Raw genomic sequence first — 18,253 nt, 5'->3', positions numbered from 1 at the left:
CAAACCTTGTCTTGCAACTATGAGGCTGGCCATACAGTCCGGGACACTTGTTCCAGCAGCCAGGAAGGTGATGCCCATAATTACATCTGGTATTCCCAAGGTGAACCCGATTATAGTGACCTACAAATCAAGCATGCTATAGATCAAAACAAGTGTATAATACATTCTGTACGATTTTTTTGTATAATACAACATCATTTCCACAATGGCTAGGCTAACATGTTAACAGATGGCTAGCTTTCCTATCGTCACTTTAGAAAAAAAAAAAAAAAAAAGTTTTATTATTACTCTTAAAGGGATTCTGTCACCAGGTTTGACCCCCTCCAGATAAAAATATGGTTATGTTCAGGAAGCTTTCACGATTCCTAATGTGGTCTTATAAATGTAATCTGTAGGCTCATTTTGCAAAAAAAAACGCTATTACTAACCTGTCATTCAACAAAATAAGGCGCCCAAGGGGATGTAAATGGCTCCAAGCTGCCGCCCGCACCCGCCGCCGTTCGTGCCCAGCTCCGCCTTTCCCGACCTCAGCGCCGCCTCATAATCCTGTGTGACGCCTCCGGCTCTCCCTCCCTCCCCCCTACTTCTGCTCTAACATCTCGCGCGTGCGCACAGGGCTCTGCCTGATGCGCCCGTGCGGACTTCTCCGTTTGGCTTCATAGAGCGAAGTGCGCATGCGCCGGCACTTCGCTCAACCTCTCGATGACCTGCACACTGGCAGAGCCCTGTGCGCACGCGCGAGATGTTAGAGCAGAAGGAGGGGGGAGGGAGGGAGAGCCGGAGGCGTCACACAGGATTATGAGGCGGCGCTGAGGTCGGGAAAGGCGGAGCTGGGCACGAACGGCAGCGGGTGCGGGCGGCAGCTTGGATCCATTTACATCCCCTTGGGCACCTTATTTTGTTGAATGACAGGTTAGTAATAGCGTTTTTTTTAGCAAAATGAGCCTACAGATTACATTTATAAGACCACATTAGGAATCGTGAAAGCTCCCTGAACATAACCATATTTTTATCTGGAGGGGGTGAAACCTGGTGACAGAATCCCTTTAATGGAGTTGTGACAAGTCTATGTTATCCCCTATCCACAGGATAGGTGATAACTAGCTGATCACTGAGGGTCACCGATGCTGAGAATGGGACCTGTTACAGGTCGTGCACTCAAACTGCTGCTCCGTTCATTCTCTACGGGAGCACTGGAGATAGCCCAGTACAGAGCACAGCTATTTCCAGCCCTCCCATACAGAAAGAATGCAGCGGCAGGGCACAGACCACATGTTGACCTGTCCCTCCATTAGAACTGGGGAACGGGACCCTCGTTCTTGGGATCGGTGGATAGATGATAACTTGGCACAACCCCATTCAATTCTGAGTTACTATCATATTACCATTTTTATGTTTTAGGGACTGAAATTTTGCCTGTAGATGGTTTATAGGGGTTGTCCACCTTTTAGATATTGATGCCAGAACCCCACGGTCTTTCAAATTTTTTTCAGGCTTGAGCATGCCCCTTTTCCTGACACTCCACCGCCCCTGCATAGGTTTCACCCCTTTGATAGCACATCCCTCCCCTTTTCATGATGCGTTATGCCCTTTAAGAGCACCTATGGGCACCAGGGATGGTGCAACATACTGGCTCCACACTTAGTTAGGCATAGTTTACTCCTCAGTGATTTCCACCAGCGATTGTGAGCCAAAATCAGGTGCGGGTCAAAAACACAGGACAGGTGCAAATCTTTCCTTATCTCTGTGTAGGCTCTACTTCTGGTTTTGGCTCACAATCCCTGATGGAAATCACTGACCAATTCACTAAAATGTGAAGTAGGAGTTAGGGTCCATTCACACGTCCGCAAAATGGGTCCGCATCCGTTCTGCAATTTTGCGGAACAGGTGCAGACCCATTTATTTTCATTGGGGCCGCAAAAGATGCGGACAGCACACAGTGTGCTGTCCGCATCCGCACTTCCGTTCCTGCAAAAAAATAGAACATTTCCTATTCTTGTCCGCAGCCATGGTGCTGGCCATGCGGAACGCACATGGCTGGTGTTCGTGTTTTGCAGATCCGCAATTTGCAGACCGCAAAACAGTTGCGGACGTGTGAATGGACCCTTAGTGGGAGAACAAAGCTGTCCATGTGCTGTGTTAGAGATTTCCCAACACCTACAGGAGTCCAGGAGGTCTCCTCCTTTTGCGGGTGGTTCTCACAAGATTCAGGAGAGTTGGGAAATATAGGCTGAAGAGAATGTTTTCACTTTATTGGAATTACATTTACATTTTTACTTTTGCAAATTTTTGCATACATTTTTGCATAATTTTTTTTACAATATTAACAAACAATTTTTTCCTACTAAGGAGTTTTTAACTATTTGAAATACCTATATATTCCAATACATTATTGTCTGTTACAGGATGCCTATGGCTGGCCAGGCATGTTACTGTAGATAGCTGTTGCCTAACAACTATCACTTCCGACTTTCCCATACACATACTTGGTCGAGGTGGACAGGCCAAAAACCCTACCGGGATTAATCCCAGTGGACCAATGACCAGTAGGCTGCATGAGCCCCCCTCATGGCCGCTGGCCGGCTACATGACATTCTGACTCTCCCAGTGTTGATTAATGGTGGGAGTGCCAGGTACTTATGCAGCCGACTGGCTCCTGGATTCAATTGTATTTGCGGTCCCCACAAAGGCATGCGGTCCTGTGGTGGGGCATGGGAGCCGATGGCTTCCTGCCCCACCGTTCAACTTTATAGGTCTAAGGCTATAAGGCTACTAAGACGCAGGCAGTCGCGGTGTGATGACATCATTGCAACTGCTTGCTCTTGGTCCTAGGAGGAGTGATAACACCATGCTGACCTCCTGCACCGGAACGCAGCCCTCTCAGGCCACAGGTAAGAAGAGGCCTTTTAGATTTTTTTAATACCTGTGGACCATAGGGGGCATTATTGGCAACACTATGGTGGCATGTGTAATACTGGGGGCTTTACTAGGGACATTAGGGAATTACTAGGGGGCACAATAGGGGGCATTATTATTGGTGGAGGCACTGGCACTATAGAGAGCATTACCATTGCTGGGGGCATAATAGGTGGGCATTATTATTAGCGGAGGAACTATACTGGGCATTATTATTACTGATGGCAAACTAGGAGAGCGTTATTATTGCTGAAGACACTATACAAGGGCATTTTTATACTGGGGCATTATAGGGGCATTATTACTGTGGGCACAATATGAGGACTTTATAATTTCTGGAGGCACTATAGGTGGCATTATTAACCACTTGTCGACTGCCATTGACTAGATATTTTCAGGCGATCAGCATAAACAGTATCTCTGCACGGACGGTTTAAAATGCCTGTGCAGAGATCGCAGCTGCATGCTAATCGTGCAGCTGCATTAGTGAGGAGTCCGCTGTCATGGACAGCAGGGCTCCCATAGCTAAGGCAGTGATGATTTTTCACCATTACTGCGTTCCCCATCAATCTTTACACAATGGGGATCTGACAACACAAAACCCCACCGATCAGCTGTTCTGGAGTAGCTCCACCGTCAGAAGTAGGCACTAGAACTACAAAGCTCTATCCATTGTGTAGGGGACACGGCTGGTTACTGTAGTGCTGCTCACAGTCACCTCAATGGGAGCAATGCTGCAGTAACCAGCTACGTCCCCTAAACAATAGACGGAGCTATGTATTTCCAGCACCAGAGCTACTCCCAAACAGTCGATCAGAATGGGTGCCAGGTGTTGAACCTCTGCTTAACAAAATATTGATGGCCTATCCAGAGGATAAGTCATCAATATAAAAGGACTGCACAACTACTTTAAGGTACTATATGCCCTAACAAGTATTCTGACTGGACAGTCCTGGGGGAGTTTCAGTCCCTGGACTATCTGGGATTGCAGTTTGTTTACATCCAATAAGTGCTGCACTCAGTATTGATTGTGCTATCTAAGCTTCTTCATTTACTCACCATCCAGACCATCACATAAGAGAAAGCTGCGATCCAGATAGAAGATCCGATGAAAGTAAACATAAACCATTTCTCCCATCGAGGTTTAGCACAGTTGGGTACGGTGAAGTACATAAGGAAACTCAATGGCCAGGTGACCACCCATTTTAGTTTAGTAACCTTCCCAGCTGTTAAGAGACAGAACAAATACATTATGGTAAATAGCTGCATCACCCACACAGGCAGCACTTGGCATTAAGGCTATGGCTACATGTGTCGCACGACAAAAAGTCACGCAACATTTTTTGTAATGATAGTCAATGGTGTCGCACTGTGACATGCTGCGATGCGACAGTCATGCAAAAATCGAACTTGGATGGATTTTTTGCGACTGTCGTGTGCGACACTATTGACTATGATTTAAAAAAATGTTGCACGACTTTCCTGCAACAAGAAGTCGCGCAACACATGTCGCCGTGTAGCCCTATCCTAAAAGTCGGTCAGAGTATCTATGTGCTGTGTATCCACAATGTTCAGCAGAGAGACACGTGTAAGTCCTGGACACAGAAACGGCAGCAGGACAGCCTTCATGGTGTTCATTGACACAGCATATTTTATTGAGTTTTTGCAACAAAAAAAAAAAACTATGTAGAACTGTTTTTAATGGGGGTCTATATTGCTGATCATGCAGCTACACATTATTTCCAGACTAAACCAAGAAAGGACATGTCCTTTCTTGGAGAAGTTTCTGCACAGAGACTAAACACTAAAGCTGCTGGAAGATTTGGCTAAAGCCATGGTGGATCTACTGCATTCGAAATGCAAAACCATAGTAGAAGGGTTTTTGCCGTGTATTCTGAAATTTGCTGTGTGAACAGGAGAGATCCAGCCAACAAGTGTGTCCTGCTTATCCAGTGAGCAAGTGCATAGGGACAACAGGGAGTCACAGCAAGCTGAAATGGCATTAGAAAGCCGGACTACAACCTGTGTACCAGCACTATAATAGATGTATGTGAACCTTGGCTTTCAGTACATGGTGCAAAAATAACTGCAATTAAACATTTCCGTTTAATTGTTGATTAGTCCCGCACATCGACTTGGAGGAATTTTAGCCCATTCCTCCATACAAAACAGCTTCTACTATGTTAGGGTTCCCTTCTTTACAGCAGCGTCTTTTTCCTTGCAACCCTGCCATGCGCACCATTGTTGTTTAGTGTGCTCCTGATGGTGGACTCATGAACTTAACATTAGCTAATGTGAAAACGGCCTTTACTTCATTAGAGGTTACCTTGGGTTCCTTTGTGACCTATGACTTGCTCTTGGCATGATCTTTGTTACTCACTCCTGGGGATGGTAATAATGGTCTTGAATTTCCTGCACTTGTACACAATTTGTCTGACTGTGGATTGGTGGAATTCAAACTTTTTATAAATGGTTTTATAACCTTTTTAAACCTGGTGAGCAACAACAACTCTTCTTCTGAGGTCCTCAGAAATCTATTTTGTTCATGCCATGATACACTTCCATAAACATGTGTTGTGAAGATCAGACATTGATAGATCCTTTTTCTTTAAATAAAACAGATTGTCATCCCATTGATTGAAATAGTGATTGTGATAATGATCTGACTCTAATTTTACCTTCAAATTAACTGCTAATCCTAAAGGTTCACATACTTTTGCCACTCACAGACATGTGATATTAGACCATTTTACTCATTAAATAAATGACCCAGTCTAATATTTTGGACTCATTTGTTTGATTTGGTTACCTTTATCTACTTTTACGACTTGTGTGAAAACCTAACGTAGTTTTAGGTCAAACCTATGCAGAAATATAGAAAATTCTAATGGGTTCACAGGCTTTCAAGCACTACTTTAACTATAACTTATAGAAGTATATGCACAGTCTTACATTTCTGTGGTTATCCCTGGCAACTGAATATCATTTCTAGATACTATTCAGATATATACATATGTTTAGATTAAGAGACATCCAATTTTGTGTAGTTTGCACCTGTCAAGCTGTTTGGTGTTTTATATGTATTTTCAGTAAAGAACTGTACTTTGCACTGTTTGCCTCAGCGTTATTGTCACCATTCACCTGCATCATTACATCAGCAGTAACCGAAACTTGTATTCTTTACAATGTAACATTGAGTGTCTGCTCTAATGCTTTACTACCACTTGTAAAGGGTATTACTCTAGTAATAGACATATTTGCAAGCATATGCTTTTTATTTAAGCTCAGAAGGTACTGTTAAATACATGCTTTTAGTCTATCATCTAGTGCCACCCACTGGTATTCATCATGAATTACAGGCTGTAGGAAAATACAACTCTTTAACGTCTACAATGTCATTTTCCTTCTAATCCTGGGGTTGTAATCTGCTCGTATTTATCGTATCATACTTTTTAGCCATTTAGATGTAGGCTCCGTTTTGAACATCATATTAATTTCTGCTAAATCCTGACAACAATCCAAAGTTTGTCAAGACACACATCTCTAGCAGCTGAGCCCATATAATGAAATGCTCTCTGCTGCATTGTATTACAGTACAGGCTCCTGAACTAATATGACAGGAAAGGAGATCACCAGATCAAGCTCTGTACACTGCTGGGTCATTTGAGCTCTGAAATGATATATAGCTATGGACTTTAATACATGCCGTAGGTAATAACCAACAATAGATACGTAAACATGATGCATTTTTCACAGTGGATGGGCTATGTATAATATCTATTCGTACTCAGTAGAATGGTTCACTAAGTTGAACATTTTAAACTCTACTTACATTTGTTAGTACCATGTAAAGTTGATCAATAGAAGGATTTAAATACTATGGACACCTTTAAGTTGTAGCGTAGTGTGGAGGGAAGAGAGGCACTGCAGGGGGGCATTATAACTACTGGTGGCATTATAGTTACTGGGGGCACTACAGGTGGGCGTTACAACTACTGGTGGCACTACAGGGGGCATTATATCTACTGGGGGCACTAGAGGGGGACATTATAACTACTAGTGGCACTACAGGGGCAATATAAATACTGGTGGCACTACAGGGACAATATAAATACTGGGGGCACTACAGGGGGCATTATAAATACTGGGGTCACTACATTAGGCATTATGAATACTGGAGGCACTAGAGGAGGGTATTATAACAACTTGGGCTAAAATGGAAATTACTACTGAGTGGCACTTGAGTGGGGACATAAAAAGTGGTATTATTACTAAATAGGTGTGCTCAGTGTGTCAAATTATGACAAGTTACGGTCAGGAGAAGTCTTCATAGTGATCTGTGCAGGGTTGAGAAAAAAGGAAAGGGAATGACTCCAGTCATAGGAAACTTCACCTGTAAGTCACTTGCCAAAGCCATAACTTTTTTATTTTTCCATTCACGTAGCCATATGAGGGCTTGTTTTTTTTTTGCAGGACAAGTTGTACCATTGGCACCTACCTAATTGCACCATTTAATATTGCATACAATGTAGTGGGAAGCTGGAAAAATATCCTAAATGGGGTGAAATTGGAAAAAAAACTATTCTGCCATAGTTATATGGGTTTCGTTTTTATGGTATTCCTTATGCAGTAAAACTGACCTATTACCTTCATTCTCCGGATCAGTACGGCTACAGCGATACCACATTTATTTAATTATTCTCATGTTGTAATACATTAAAAAAAACTATGGATCCTCATATTCTGACCCCCATAACTTTTATATAATTACGTCTACTAAGTGAGAGTTACATTTTTGCGGGGCGATCTGTAGTTTTTAGTGATACCAGTATGTATGACTTTTTGATCACTTCATTTTTTGGGGAAGGGGGGGGGGTATGTAAAATAATGGTAAATCAGCCGTTAGATTTTGTTCGACAAACGGAATTGATACATTTATATTTTAACTGTATGAGAATTTTGGGACACTGTGGTGCAAATCATCTTTTTTATTGTTTATTTTTTTATGGGGAGAGGGGGATAAGTTGAATTTTAAATTTTTTTATTTTTTTATATTTTGACAACTTTGTTTTTTACTTTTTTTAAACTCTTATATTAAGTCCCCTAAGGGGACTTGAACATAAACTTGTTAGATTGCATATCCCATAGACTGCTGTAAATTACCGCTGTCCTGCTACTAGGCAGGCCTCCATAGGAACTACTGCTCTGAGAGGCTTGGATCCTTCAGAGGGACTAAGACTATCGCAAGAAATGAACGGCTCCCCTGATCACCACGCGGGGAGCTGTTTGAGCTCCTTGAGTGCAGGGTTCCAGGGAAAAGCTGCCTCAGATGCCACTTTTATATAATGCCACTTCGGAGCAGGTGCCATCTTTAAAGATCCAATGAGCACTGTACATGTATTGTACAAAATTTTAATGAAGACCAATTGGAAAAATTATTTTAGCCCGAGATAAGTATAATGCAATAATAAAAAAATTGTCCTCAAAGGCATCCATAGCCTTCAATTATAGGGTACAACATAGGGATCAGTTTTTCTTCAGTATTCCATGGATAGGTTAGGTAGTCAGTTTGACATTTGATAGTCAATACAGACAGAAACTTACCGGGAATATCAAATGGTGTGAAAGGTCCATCGTTATCATCATCCTCTTCTTCATCTTCATCATTTTCATTATTCTCATTGTCTTCATTTTCATTCTCAGTTTCATTGCCAGCTTCAGCAACATCTTCATCTTTTCGTGTGCCATTTGCATTTCTTTCTGTAGATATTCCAGGACCTGTTCCATTCTCAACAGCATGTTTAATAGGAATTTTAATCGAAACCTCCGATTCTCCATTTGCGTAGACTCGGCTGTTTATTAATCTCTGTCTCTGTAATGAAAAATGCAGACATTAGATATGGAATTAAAGGTGCCTTTAGCATCCTTAGGATAGGCTATTAATATTAGATTGGTGTGGTCTGACTCTTGCCATCTCTGCTGACCAGCTGTTTGAAGCGGCCAAGTTGCTCTGGCAAGTGCTTTACCACCTTCAAACAGCTGATTGGCATGGACACCGATCACTGGATCCCTACCGATCTGATATGCAACAAAAATACAAAATCTATTGTACAAATATTGACGTAAGGACTGGAGATTTGACCTTGTTTATATTTTGGATTTTCATGCATTTCTTTTAGCAAATTGCAGAGTTTTGCCAACAGCCTAATTTTCTCCATATGACACAATAGAGGCTAAAATATAGATCCTTATTTCACCATTATTACCTTATGAAGTTGATATAGATCTGTAATATGAAATTCACCTATCAGTGAATAGCTGGCAAAGCTAATTGTCATAGATAAGATTATTTCGATCTTTATGGGTAACACAGTGGCTGGCTTTTATGGGGCACCTGTAACTGGCATTGTGGCTGGCTGGGTGCCAGGGTGCACACACACATACAGAGTCCATTTATGTCAATGTATTTGCTTCTATTCTCTCTGTATCTATGGCTTGCAAAAAAAATAAAAATAAAAATAAAAAGCGCATATCTTGGCAAAAGGAATAAAGGGGGTCATTTATGAAATCAGATGTGTCCGTTTTGTAGTGTAAAAAAATCGCTAGTCACAGCAGTTGTGGCATTTCTATGGCAACTGTGGCATTTTTGCAACATTTCGTAACCCTCGCCACTTTTCACAGTGGTCTAGGTTTAAAAGTGAGATTAGACCTGGATTATGGCTCATTTACTGCCCCAGGCAAACCCTTGGTCTACTTTTACACCTAAAGGTGTAAACCACATTGCACTCACACCAAATATATTATTAAGGTGCACCAGTTCATAAATTTGGTGCAGGCGCACAACCCAAGGCCAGACCTAAAACTGACACAAAAACAACCTTAAATAATAAATGACCCCCAAATTCTTTTCTATGCAAACGTTTTATTTTCCCCTTAAATACAGCCATACTGTATAAATGAGTCATACAGTATTTGTCTATGTGCACACGGTATGTCTACCCCTTCTCCAGGCCATGGTGGACCATGATGCACACAACTGTGCATAGTTTTATAATGTTACCTACCTGCTGGTATATTTTAGTATCTGCTGGTAGCTTTTGCACAGTAAGGGCTCGTTCACACGAACGTGTGAAGCCCGTGCCCTTGCTGTGGACCGCAAATTGCGGTCCGCAATGCACTGGCACCGTCAGTGGGGCAGGTGCATGGTGATCGCAGACCCATTCACTTAAAGATAGAGCAAGTTCTATTTTTTTGCGGTGGGGAAGCACCGAACGGAACCCCAGAAAGCACTCCGTAGTGCTTCCATAGTGTTCCGTTCTTCCGATCCGCACCGTTCCGCACCTCCAGATTTGCGGACCCATTGAATGGCCACGGAACGGCACCCGTGTATTGCGGATCCGCAATACGGCAACAGGCAGCACACGTTTGTGTGAACAAGCCCTTAGGCCAAGTTAACACTTCAGTTATTTGAACAGTTATTTCCATCAGTTATTGAGAGCCAAAACCAGTGGTGAAGCCTACTCAGAGATCAGGTGTAATGGAAAGATTTGCCCCTATTCTATGTTTTTTGACCCAGTCCTGTTTTTGGCTCCCAATAACTGATAGAAATAACTGACCAAATAACTGAAGTGTGAACTTGGCCTAAGTTGCATTTGCCTCTCACTACATAATAAATATTTTGTACTCCAAGCACCTATCTGTTCACGTAGCAAGAACGTCCTGTTCTATTTGTTCAGGGCCAAGTGCTATCATCAATGCTGATGCAGGGACCAGCTGTTAACAAGCAGATGTTCTAAGTCCCAGTATTCACCATACTGACCTCATTTATCAACATGCGACTAGCCATGGAGAGACGAGTTTTTGGTGGAAAGTGGCTAGTAATCATGATCCTCAATCCGGCCTCGGAGAATGAAAGCTGGTGTGGATATGCAGAAAGAATCTCATCCACCATAATCACTGAGGTTTTACGGTGAAAATTTCCTATAAATGAAAAAAAAAAAAAAAAAGTGATGATTCTTGGACATATTGAGATCTGGTTTAAAAGAACACTTAGGAAGAAACTGAAAGCATTAATGTATAATATGTGATGCGTATTGTGACATCAGTATCCGCATTATCTTTTAGCCCTATCACCATGTCCATTAATTTAGTACAATGACATCCCTGCATTAATCTATATATATGTAAAGAAGGATGTATATATATACAGTACAGACCAAAAGTTTGGACACACCTTCTCATTCAAAGAGTTTTCTTTATTTTCATGACTATGAAAATAGTAGATTCACACTGAAGGCATCAAAACTATGAATTAACACATGTGGAATTAAATACATAACAAACAAGTGTGAAACAACTGAAAATATGTCATATTCTAGGTTCTTCAAAGTAGCCACCTTTTGCTTTGATTACTGCTTTGCACACTCTTGGCATTCTCTTGATGAGCTTCAAGAGGTAGTCCCCTGTGTTACGCTGAGCGTTCCGGGTCCCCTGCTGGTCTCGGAGCGCTCACAGCGTATGTCCCCAGGCAGCACTCCAGCGTCTCAGCGTGTGCGTCCTCGCTCTCTAGGGCGCGCGCGCGCCGGGACTCTTAGATTCAAAGGACCAGTGCACCAGTGATTGGTGCCTGGTCCAAAGGGGTTATTAAGGGTTAAGGTTGTGAGAGGCAGTGCTGACTTAATTAGGCTGCACCTGTGCACTGCCCATTTATACCTTCTCCTCCCACAGCCTTCTGCCGGATCTTTGTGCCTTGTGCCTCAGAGAAAGTGTTCCCTATGATGTTAGTTTGCCTTACCTGTTGCCGTACCCGTTGCTACCGTCCACTCGCCTTTGAACCTTTGCCGCCTGCCCTGACCGCTGCTTCGTCCGACTACGCTCTTGCCTTCTCCCTGTGTACCACGCCTTATCAGTTGCCAGAGAGGTCGAGTTGTTACTAGGGGACACGACCTGGTAGTTACCGCCGCGGCAAATCCATCCCGCTTTGCGGCGGGCTCTGGTGAAGACCAGTAACTGCTTAGAACCGGTCCTCTAGTACAACCCGCGCCATCGCCTCTCTGGTGCAAAGGATTCACTACCTGTCCTGCTGGTTCGTGACACCCTGAAATGGCTTTCACTTCACAGGTGTGCCCTGTCAGGTTTAATAAGTGGGATTTCTTGCCTTATAAATGGGGTTGGGACCATCAGTTGCGTTGAGGAGAAGTCAAGTGGATACACAGCTGATATTCATACTGAATAGACTGTTAGAATTTGTATTATGGCAAGAAAAAAGCAGCTAAGTAAAGAAAAACGAGTGGCCATCATTACTTTAAGAAATGAAGGTCAGTCAGTCAGCCGAAAAATTGGGAAAACTTTGAAAGTAAGGGCTATTTGACCATGAAGGAGAGTGATGGGGTGCTGCGCCAGATGACCTGGCCTCCACAGTCACCGGACCCAGTGGCGTATCTATCACGAGGCAAACAAGGCATTTGCCTAGGGCGGCACTTGCCAATGGGGCGGCAAAATGCCTTGTTTGCCCCTGTCCTATCCATCTTATATGTTGCCGCCAGTATACTCAGAAGATCCGATGGTATATTCTAACCCCCAGGCATTCCCATGGTGACGGGGACGCTTGCCTGGGTGTTAGAATATACCATCGGATCTGTGTTTTCACGATCTCAGTGAGATCGTAAAAACTCAAATCCGATGGTATATTCTAATCCCCAGGCGTTCCCATGGTGACGGGGACGCTTGCCTGGGGGTTAGAATATACAGGGCCACGTCACTCACAGGAGAACATTTATAAACTAATCATTAACTTTAATCATTGCTAATCTCTTTACTGGATATCTTACTCTGTCTTGACTCTTAGCTCTGGTAACAGCAGGCAGTGCGCGCGGCGCTCACTCACTGACGTCACGCGCCTGCGCCGCGTAGTGGGAGGAACAGGCGCGCAACGTCAGTGAGTGAGCGCCGCCCTCCCGCACTGCCTGCTGTTACCAGAGCTAAGAGTCAAGACAGAGTAAGATATCCAGTAAAGAGATTAGCAATGGTTAAAGTTAATGATTAGTTTATAAATGTTCTCCTGTGAGCACCACGGAGGGGGATCTGTGGATGGCACTATTTAGGGGAGGGGGATCTGTGGATGGCACTGTTTAGGGGAGGGGGATCTGTGGATGGCACTGTTTAGGGGAGGGGGATCTGTGGATGGCACTGTTTAGGGGAGGGGGATCTGTGGATGGCACTGTTTAGGGGAGGGGGATCTGTGGATGGCACTGTTTAGGGGAGGGGGATCTGTGGATGGCACTATTTAGGGGAGGGGGATCTGTGGATGGCACTATTTAGGGGAGGGGGATCTGTGGATGGCACTATTTAGGGGGGAGATCTGTGGATGGCACTGTTTAAGGAGGGGGATCTGTGGATGGCACTGTTTAGGGGAGGGGGATCTGTGGATGGCACTGTTTAGGGGAGGGGGATCTGTGGATGGCACTGTTTAGGGGAGGGGGATCTGTGGATGGCACTGTTTAGGGGAGGGGGATCTGTGGATGGCACTGTTTAGGGGAGGGGGATCTGTGGATGGCACTATTTAGGGGAGGGGGATCTGTGGATGGCACTATTTAGGGGAGGGGGATCTGTGGATGGCACTATTTAGGGAAGGGGGATCTGTGGATGGCACTATTTAGGGGGGAGATCTGTGGATGGCACTGTTTAAGGAGGGGGATCTGTGGATGGCACTGTTTAGGGGAGGGGGATCTGTGGATGGCACTATTTAGGGGAGGGGGATCTGTGGATGGCACTGTTTAGGGGAGGGGGATCTGTGGATGGCACTGTTTAGGGGGTAGATCTGTGGATGGCACTATTTAGGGGAGGGGGATCTGTGGATGGCACTGTTTAGGGGGGAGATCTGTGGATGGCACTGTTTAGGGGGGAGATCTGTGGATGGCACTGTTTAGGGGGGAGATCTGTGGATGGCACTGTTTTAGGGGGGAGATCTGTGGATGGCACTGTTTAAGGAGGGGGATCTGTGGATGGCACTGTTTAGGGGAGGGGGATCTGTGGATGGCACTGTTTAGGGGGGAGATCTGTGGATGGCACTGTTTAGGGGAGGGGGATCTGTGGATGGCACTGTTTAGGGGAGGGGGATCTGTGGATAGCACTGTTTAGGGGAGGGGGATCTGTGGATGGCACTGTTTAGGGGAGGGGGATCTGTGGATGGCACTGTTTAGGGGAGGGGGATCTGTGGATGGCACTATTTAGGGGAGGGGGATCTGTGGATGGCACTGTTTAGGGGAGGGGGATCTGTGAATGGCACTGTTTAGGGGAGGGGGATCTGTGGATAGCACTGTTTAGGGGAGGGGGATCTGTGGATGGCACTATGTAGGGGAGGGGGATCTGTGGATGGCACTGTTTAGGGGAGGGGGATCTGTGGATGGCACTGTTTCGGGGAGGGGGGATCTGTGGATGGCACTGTTTAGGGGAGGGGGATCCGTGGATGGCACTGTTTAGGGGAGGGGGATCTGTGGATGGCACATAGGAAGGGGTGGGGTTTAGAGAGAAAGGGGTTTGGCCTTGACAGGAAGGGGTGGGGTTTAGAGAGAAAGGGGTTTGGCCTTGACAGGAAGGGGTGGGTCAAATTTATATTAGGGGGGTGCCCGAGTTTAGTGTCGCCTAGGGCAGCACAAAACCAAGATACACCACTGACCGGACCTGAACCCAATCGAGATGGTTTGGGGTGAGCTGGACCGCAGAGTGAAGGCAAAAGGGCCAACAAGTGCTAAGCATCTCTGGGAACTCCTTCAAGAGAATGCCAAGAGTGTGCAAAGCAGTAATCAAAGCAAAAGGTGGCTACTTTGAAGAACCTAGAATATGACATATTTTCAGTTGTTTCACACTTGTTTGTTATGTATATAATTCCACATGTGTTAATTCATAGTTTTGATGGCTTCATAGTCATGAAAATAAAGAAAACTCTTTGAATGAGAAGGTGTGTCCAAACTTTTGGTCTGTACTGTATGTGTGTGTGTATGTATGTATGTTCCGCAATCACTCAAAAACATCCCTACATATACATCCCTTGCTACCTGGAAAGAAATCTTGTGGGGCTCTCAGCTCTCTAGGACAAAAAATGGCCTGCATTAGCCAATACAAGCCTGCAGGTCTTTCTCTTCATATCCCAACTGCCATACACATGGTCACATGTCCCTTATTAGCCAATAGAAGCTCGCAGGCCCTTAGTCTCCACATACACACAGTTTTACACTAGGTTTCCATAACAACCGAGCCATTTTTCTTCACTGCTGTAGTTCAGCTTTAAAGGGGCAGGGCGCTGTGGAAGACACTGTTAAGGGAGCGGAGTGCAATGTCGGTCACAGTTAAGGGGGAGAGATGCTGTTGAGGTCACTGTTAAAGGGGCGGGATGCTGTGGAGGTCACTGTTAAAGGGGCTGACGCTGTGGAGGTCTCTGTTAAGGGGACAGGGAACTGTGGAGATCACAGTTAAGGGGATGGTTCGCTATGGAGGTCAGTGTTAAAGGGGCGGGGTGCTGTAGAGGTCACTGTTAAGGGGGCGGTTGTTGTGGAGGTCACATTTTAAGGTAACAGAGCTCTGTAGAGGTCACTGTTAAGGGAGTGGGGTGCTGTGAAACTCACTGTAAAAGGGGCAGGCTGCTGTGAAGGTCAAAGTTAAAGGGATGGGCTGCTGTGGAGGTCCCATTTGAAAGTGGAGGGGCACTGTGGGGGAGTCAGTGTTAAGGGGTGGGGGACTGTGGAGTTCACTGTTAAGGGGGCAGGCCGCTGTGGAGGTCACTGTTATGAGGGATACTGTTAATATATTTTAATGACACACAAAAACATTAAATGAAATAGATGAAATATACCCGTGCAAAGCCAGGTCCTTCTGCTAGTTATCCCTATAATGGGAAATCATTATGTTATTATTTGTCTCGTTACTGTTAGATGACTGGATTAATTATTCCTTTACTATGACAATACTGTGCCTATTGCCTTTGCACTATGGGTATCACTGTGTGCATTATCCATTTATCATGATGATTTGTTTGTTATTACTGTGCAGTAACATCATACTTACCATTTAGTTGTGACCTCACTATATTTACTATCCCATTTCTCTAATATTAAACTTACTGTGTGACATTACTGTGAACATTATTTCCATTCTTTGACTTAACTGTGGGATATAAGCCTGTGTGTATTTTATCAGTAGTGTCACATCACCCTATTTATGACATCACTGTGTTTATTATCCCTGTACTGTGACATCACTGTGTTTATTATCTCTGTACTGTGACATAACTACTGTATGTTTATTATACCTGTATTGTAACATAACAGTTTACTATCCCTGTACTGTGATACTGCTGTATCTATTATATCTGTACAGTGATGCCACATTGTTTATTATCCATGAAATGTGACATCACTGTGTTTATTATTCCTGTACTGTGACATGACATTATTATCCCTGAACTATAACATCAATGTGTTTATTATATCACTACTATGACATTACATTCTTTATTACCACTGTATTGTGACATCACTGTTCATTATCCTTGTAGTGTCACATGATATTATTTATTATCTCTGTATTGTGACATCACTCTGTTTATAATCTCTGTACTGTGACATCACTGGTATACCTGTACTGTCATATTACAGTGTTTATCTCTGTCCACGTGCAGTGACATCAGACTTTCCAAATAACACATGTGGACAGGAAGTCAGTTTCTCTATGTATTCCTATGGAAGCCTCAATGTCAGTCTCATAGGAATGAATAGAGACATAACTGACTTCCTGTCCTGTGTCAGTTGGAGATCAGAGAGTTGGTCACGTGACACAGTTAAAAATTAGAAGGGAGGGGTTAGCTCACAAATACAGTCATTGATGAGAAGAATACATTCACTACAGATTACATCATGTACCTTCCTAACAGGTCAGAGAATAAAAAATTTTGGTGGGAGTTCTGCTTTAACTGAGAGAATACTCCTGAGGGAGACATTTATAGAAGGTTTAGAACCATCAAGGCCGTGCACTGGATTTAGACAGTATGGTACCGCTCGTTTATGGCACTAAGACTTTAGTGCTTGTGGAAAGGGTTAATTGCCTCTGGCACCCACCACATTTTGAGATGGACTGGTCATCCGGATCTAAGACCTGGACCCCTCAGCCTGGGAAATGCAGAAAGAGTTAATGAGAATGGAACTGCATGCCTGTAGTTATTTGGAAAGACTGCTAGATGTGTTTAGAGAGAGACTCAGGACAACTACTACCATCATTTCTACCACCCATCCACAACTATTGGGAAAATTCTACTCTGTAATATACCTCAGAACTGTGTATTTTGCTGCTCTATGAATTACTACTCCCATTATTCGTGCAGTAAAGACAGACTTAATTTGTTGCAAGTACACTCGGCCCGGTCACTGTCGCCAACATTTGCCGGCCTTCAGTCTACTTGACCTCCTGACAAACATCCACCCTCAAGGGCACCCCAACTACCACCAGGCAGAAGCCCCAGGGAGTCAAGGAATGCCGAGGGAAGAAAGAGTGCGCCCTCCATTCACTGCTGCATGGTCCCAGGGAGCACCAGAGTTAGGACAGCCACTCACCTAAACAGTGCCCTCCACAGTTCCCTCGCCCCCCTTAATAGTGACCTCTACTGAGTCTGCCCCCTTTGATTGGCTAATAAGGGTCACGTGTGTATGGCAGTTAGGATATGAGTGAAGAACCTGTCCTATTGGCTAATATATTTTTTTGGGAATATCTCAAGAACAGTACGTCCTAGAGAGCTGAGACCTTCAACAAAACCTTCCCAGACACCAGATGTACTATGTGCCAAATTTGGTGTCCAACGGTTCAGGCATCTGGATGCCAATAGAGGACAGACGGACGGACAAACAATGATTTTCATAATATAGATTAGGATCTGTAGGTATATTACCTGTACCTTTTTTGAGTAGCACCACAGTTGCATCACAGTTGATGTTGTCATCTATTTCTGCATTACTTGCCAGCCCATTTGGCAGATTTCCAGCTCCTTTTATCCTTTTTTCAAAGCACTGGTGAATAGATGAGTTGAATCTAGATAAAAAGAATATAGTCTGGATTAGTCATTGTAGAGCACACCAGCCTTAATCTCTTAAAATGTAGCAGAAATTATCTGGAGCTCTGAGTCTTTTGAAGTTCAGCTATAGACCGAATATTGTGCCTGATGGCCTATGCCCTGTCTCTATCAGTGATAGATATTTCTAGTGTTGATTTTTGTAGCTCTGTGAAATTTTGCAGTTTAGGGGACAACTGCACGGCTATAAATAAAAGTTTGTCCTTATAGATATAATCTGTA

The 18,253-nt window shown here is 44.0% G+C and overlaps 1 protein-coding gene across 2 annotated transcripts in view; it reads right to left on the bottom strand.

Annotated features, from left to right (window-relative positions):
- The window catches only part of SLC24A3 (solute carrier family 24 member 3), a 410,823-nt gene that overhangs the window by 27,146 nt on the left and 365,424 nt on the right, over positions 1-18,253 (bottom strand). Inside the window, exons 10-14 of one of the 2 annotated variants that reach the window (XM_040429686.1) lie at positions 17,852-17,991; positions 10,736-10,896; positions 8,521-8,788; positions 3,976-4,142; positions 6-120 (exon numbers count right to left, since the gene is read on the bottom strand). In XM_040429686.1, the coding sequence (XP_040285620.1) occupies positions 6-120; positions 3,976-4,142; positions 8,521-8,788; positions 10,736-10,896; positions 17,852-17,991 (851 nt within the window). The remainder of the gene's footprint in view (positions 1-5; positions 121-3,975; positions 4,143-8,520; positions 8,789-10,735; positions 10,897-17,851; positions 17,992-18,253) is intronic. The other variant, XM_040429687.1, reaches the window with a different exon arrangement.

This window comes from Bufo bufo, chromosome 4 (genome assembly GCF_905171765.1).
Source record: "Bufo bufo chromosome 4, aBufBuf1.1, whole genome shotgun sequence".
Classification (NCBI taxonomy): Eukaryota; Metazoa; Chordata; class Amphibia; order Anura; family Bufonidae; genus Bufo; species Bufo bufo.
Note: the sequence above shows the minus strand (reverse complement) of the source record. Positions and strands in the feature narration are given on the sequence as shown.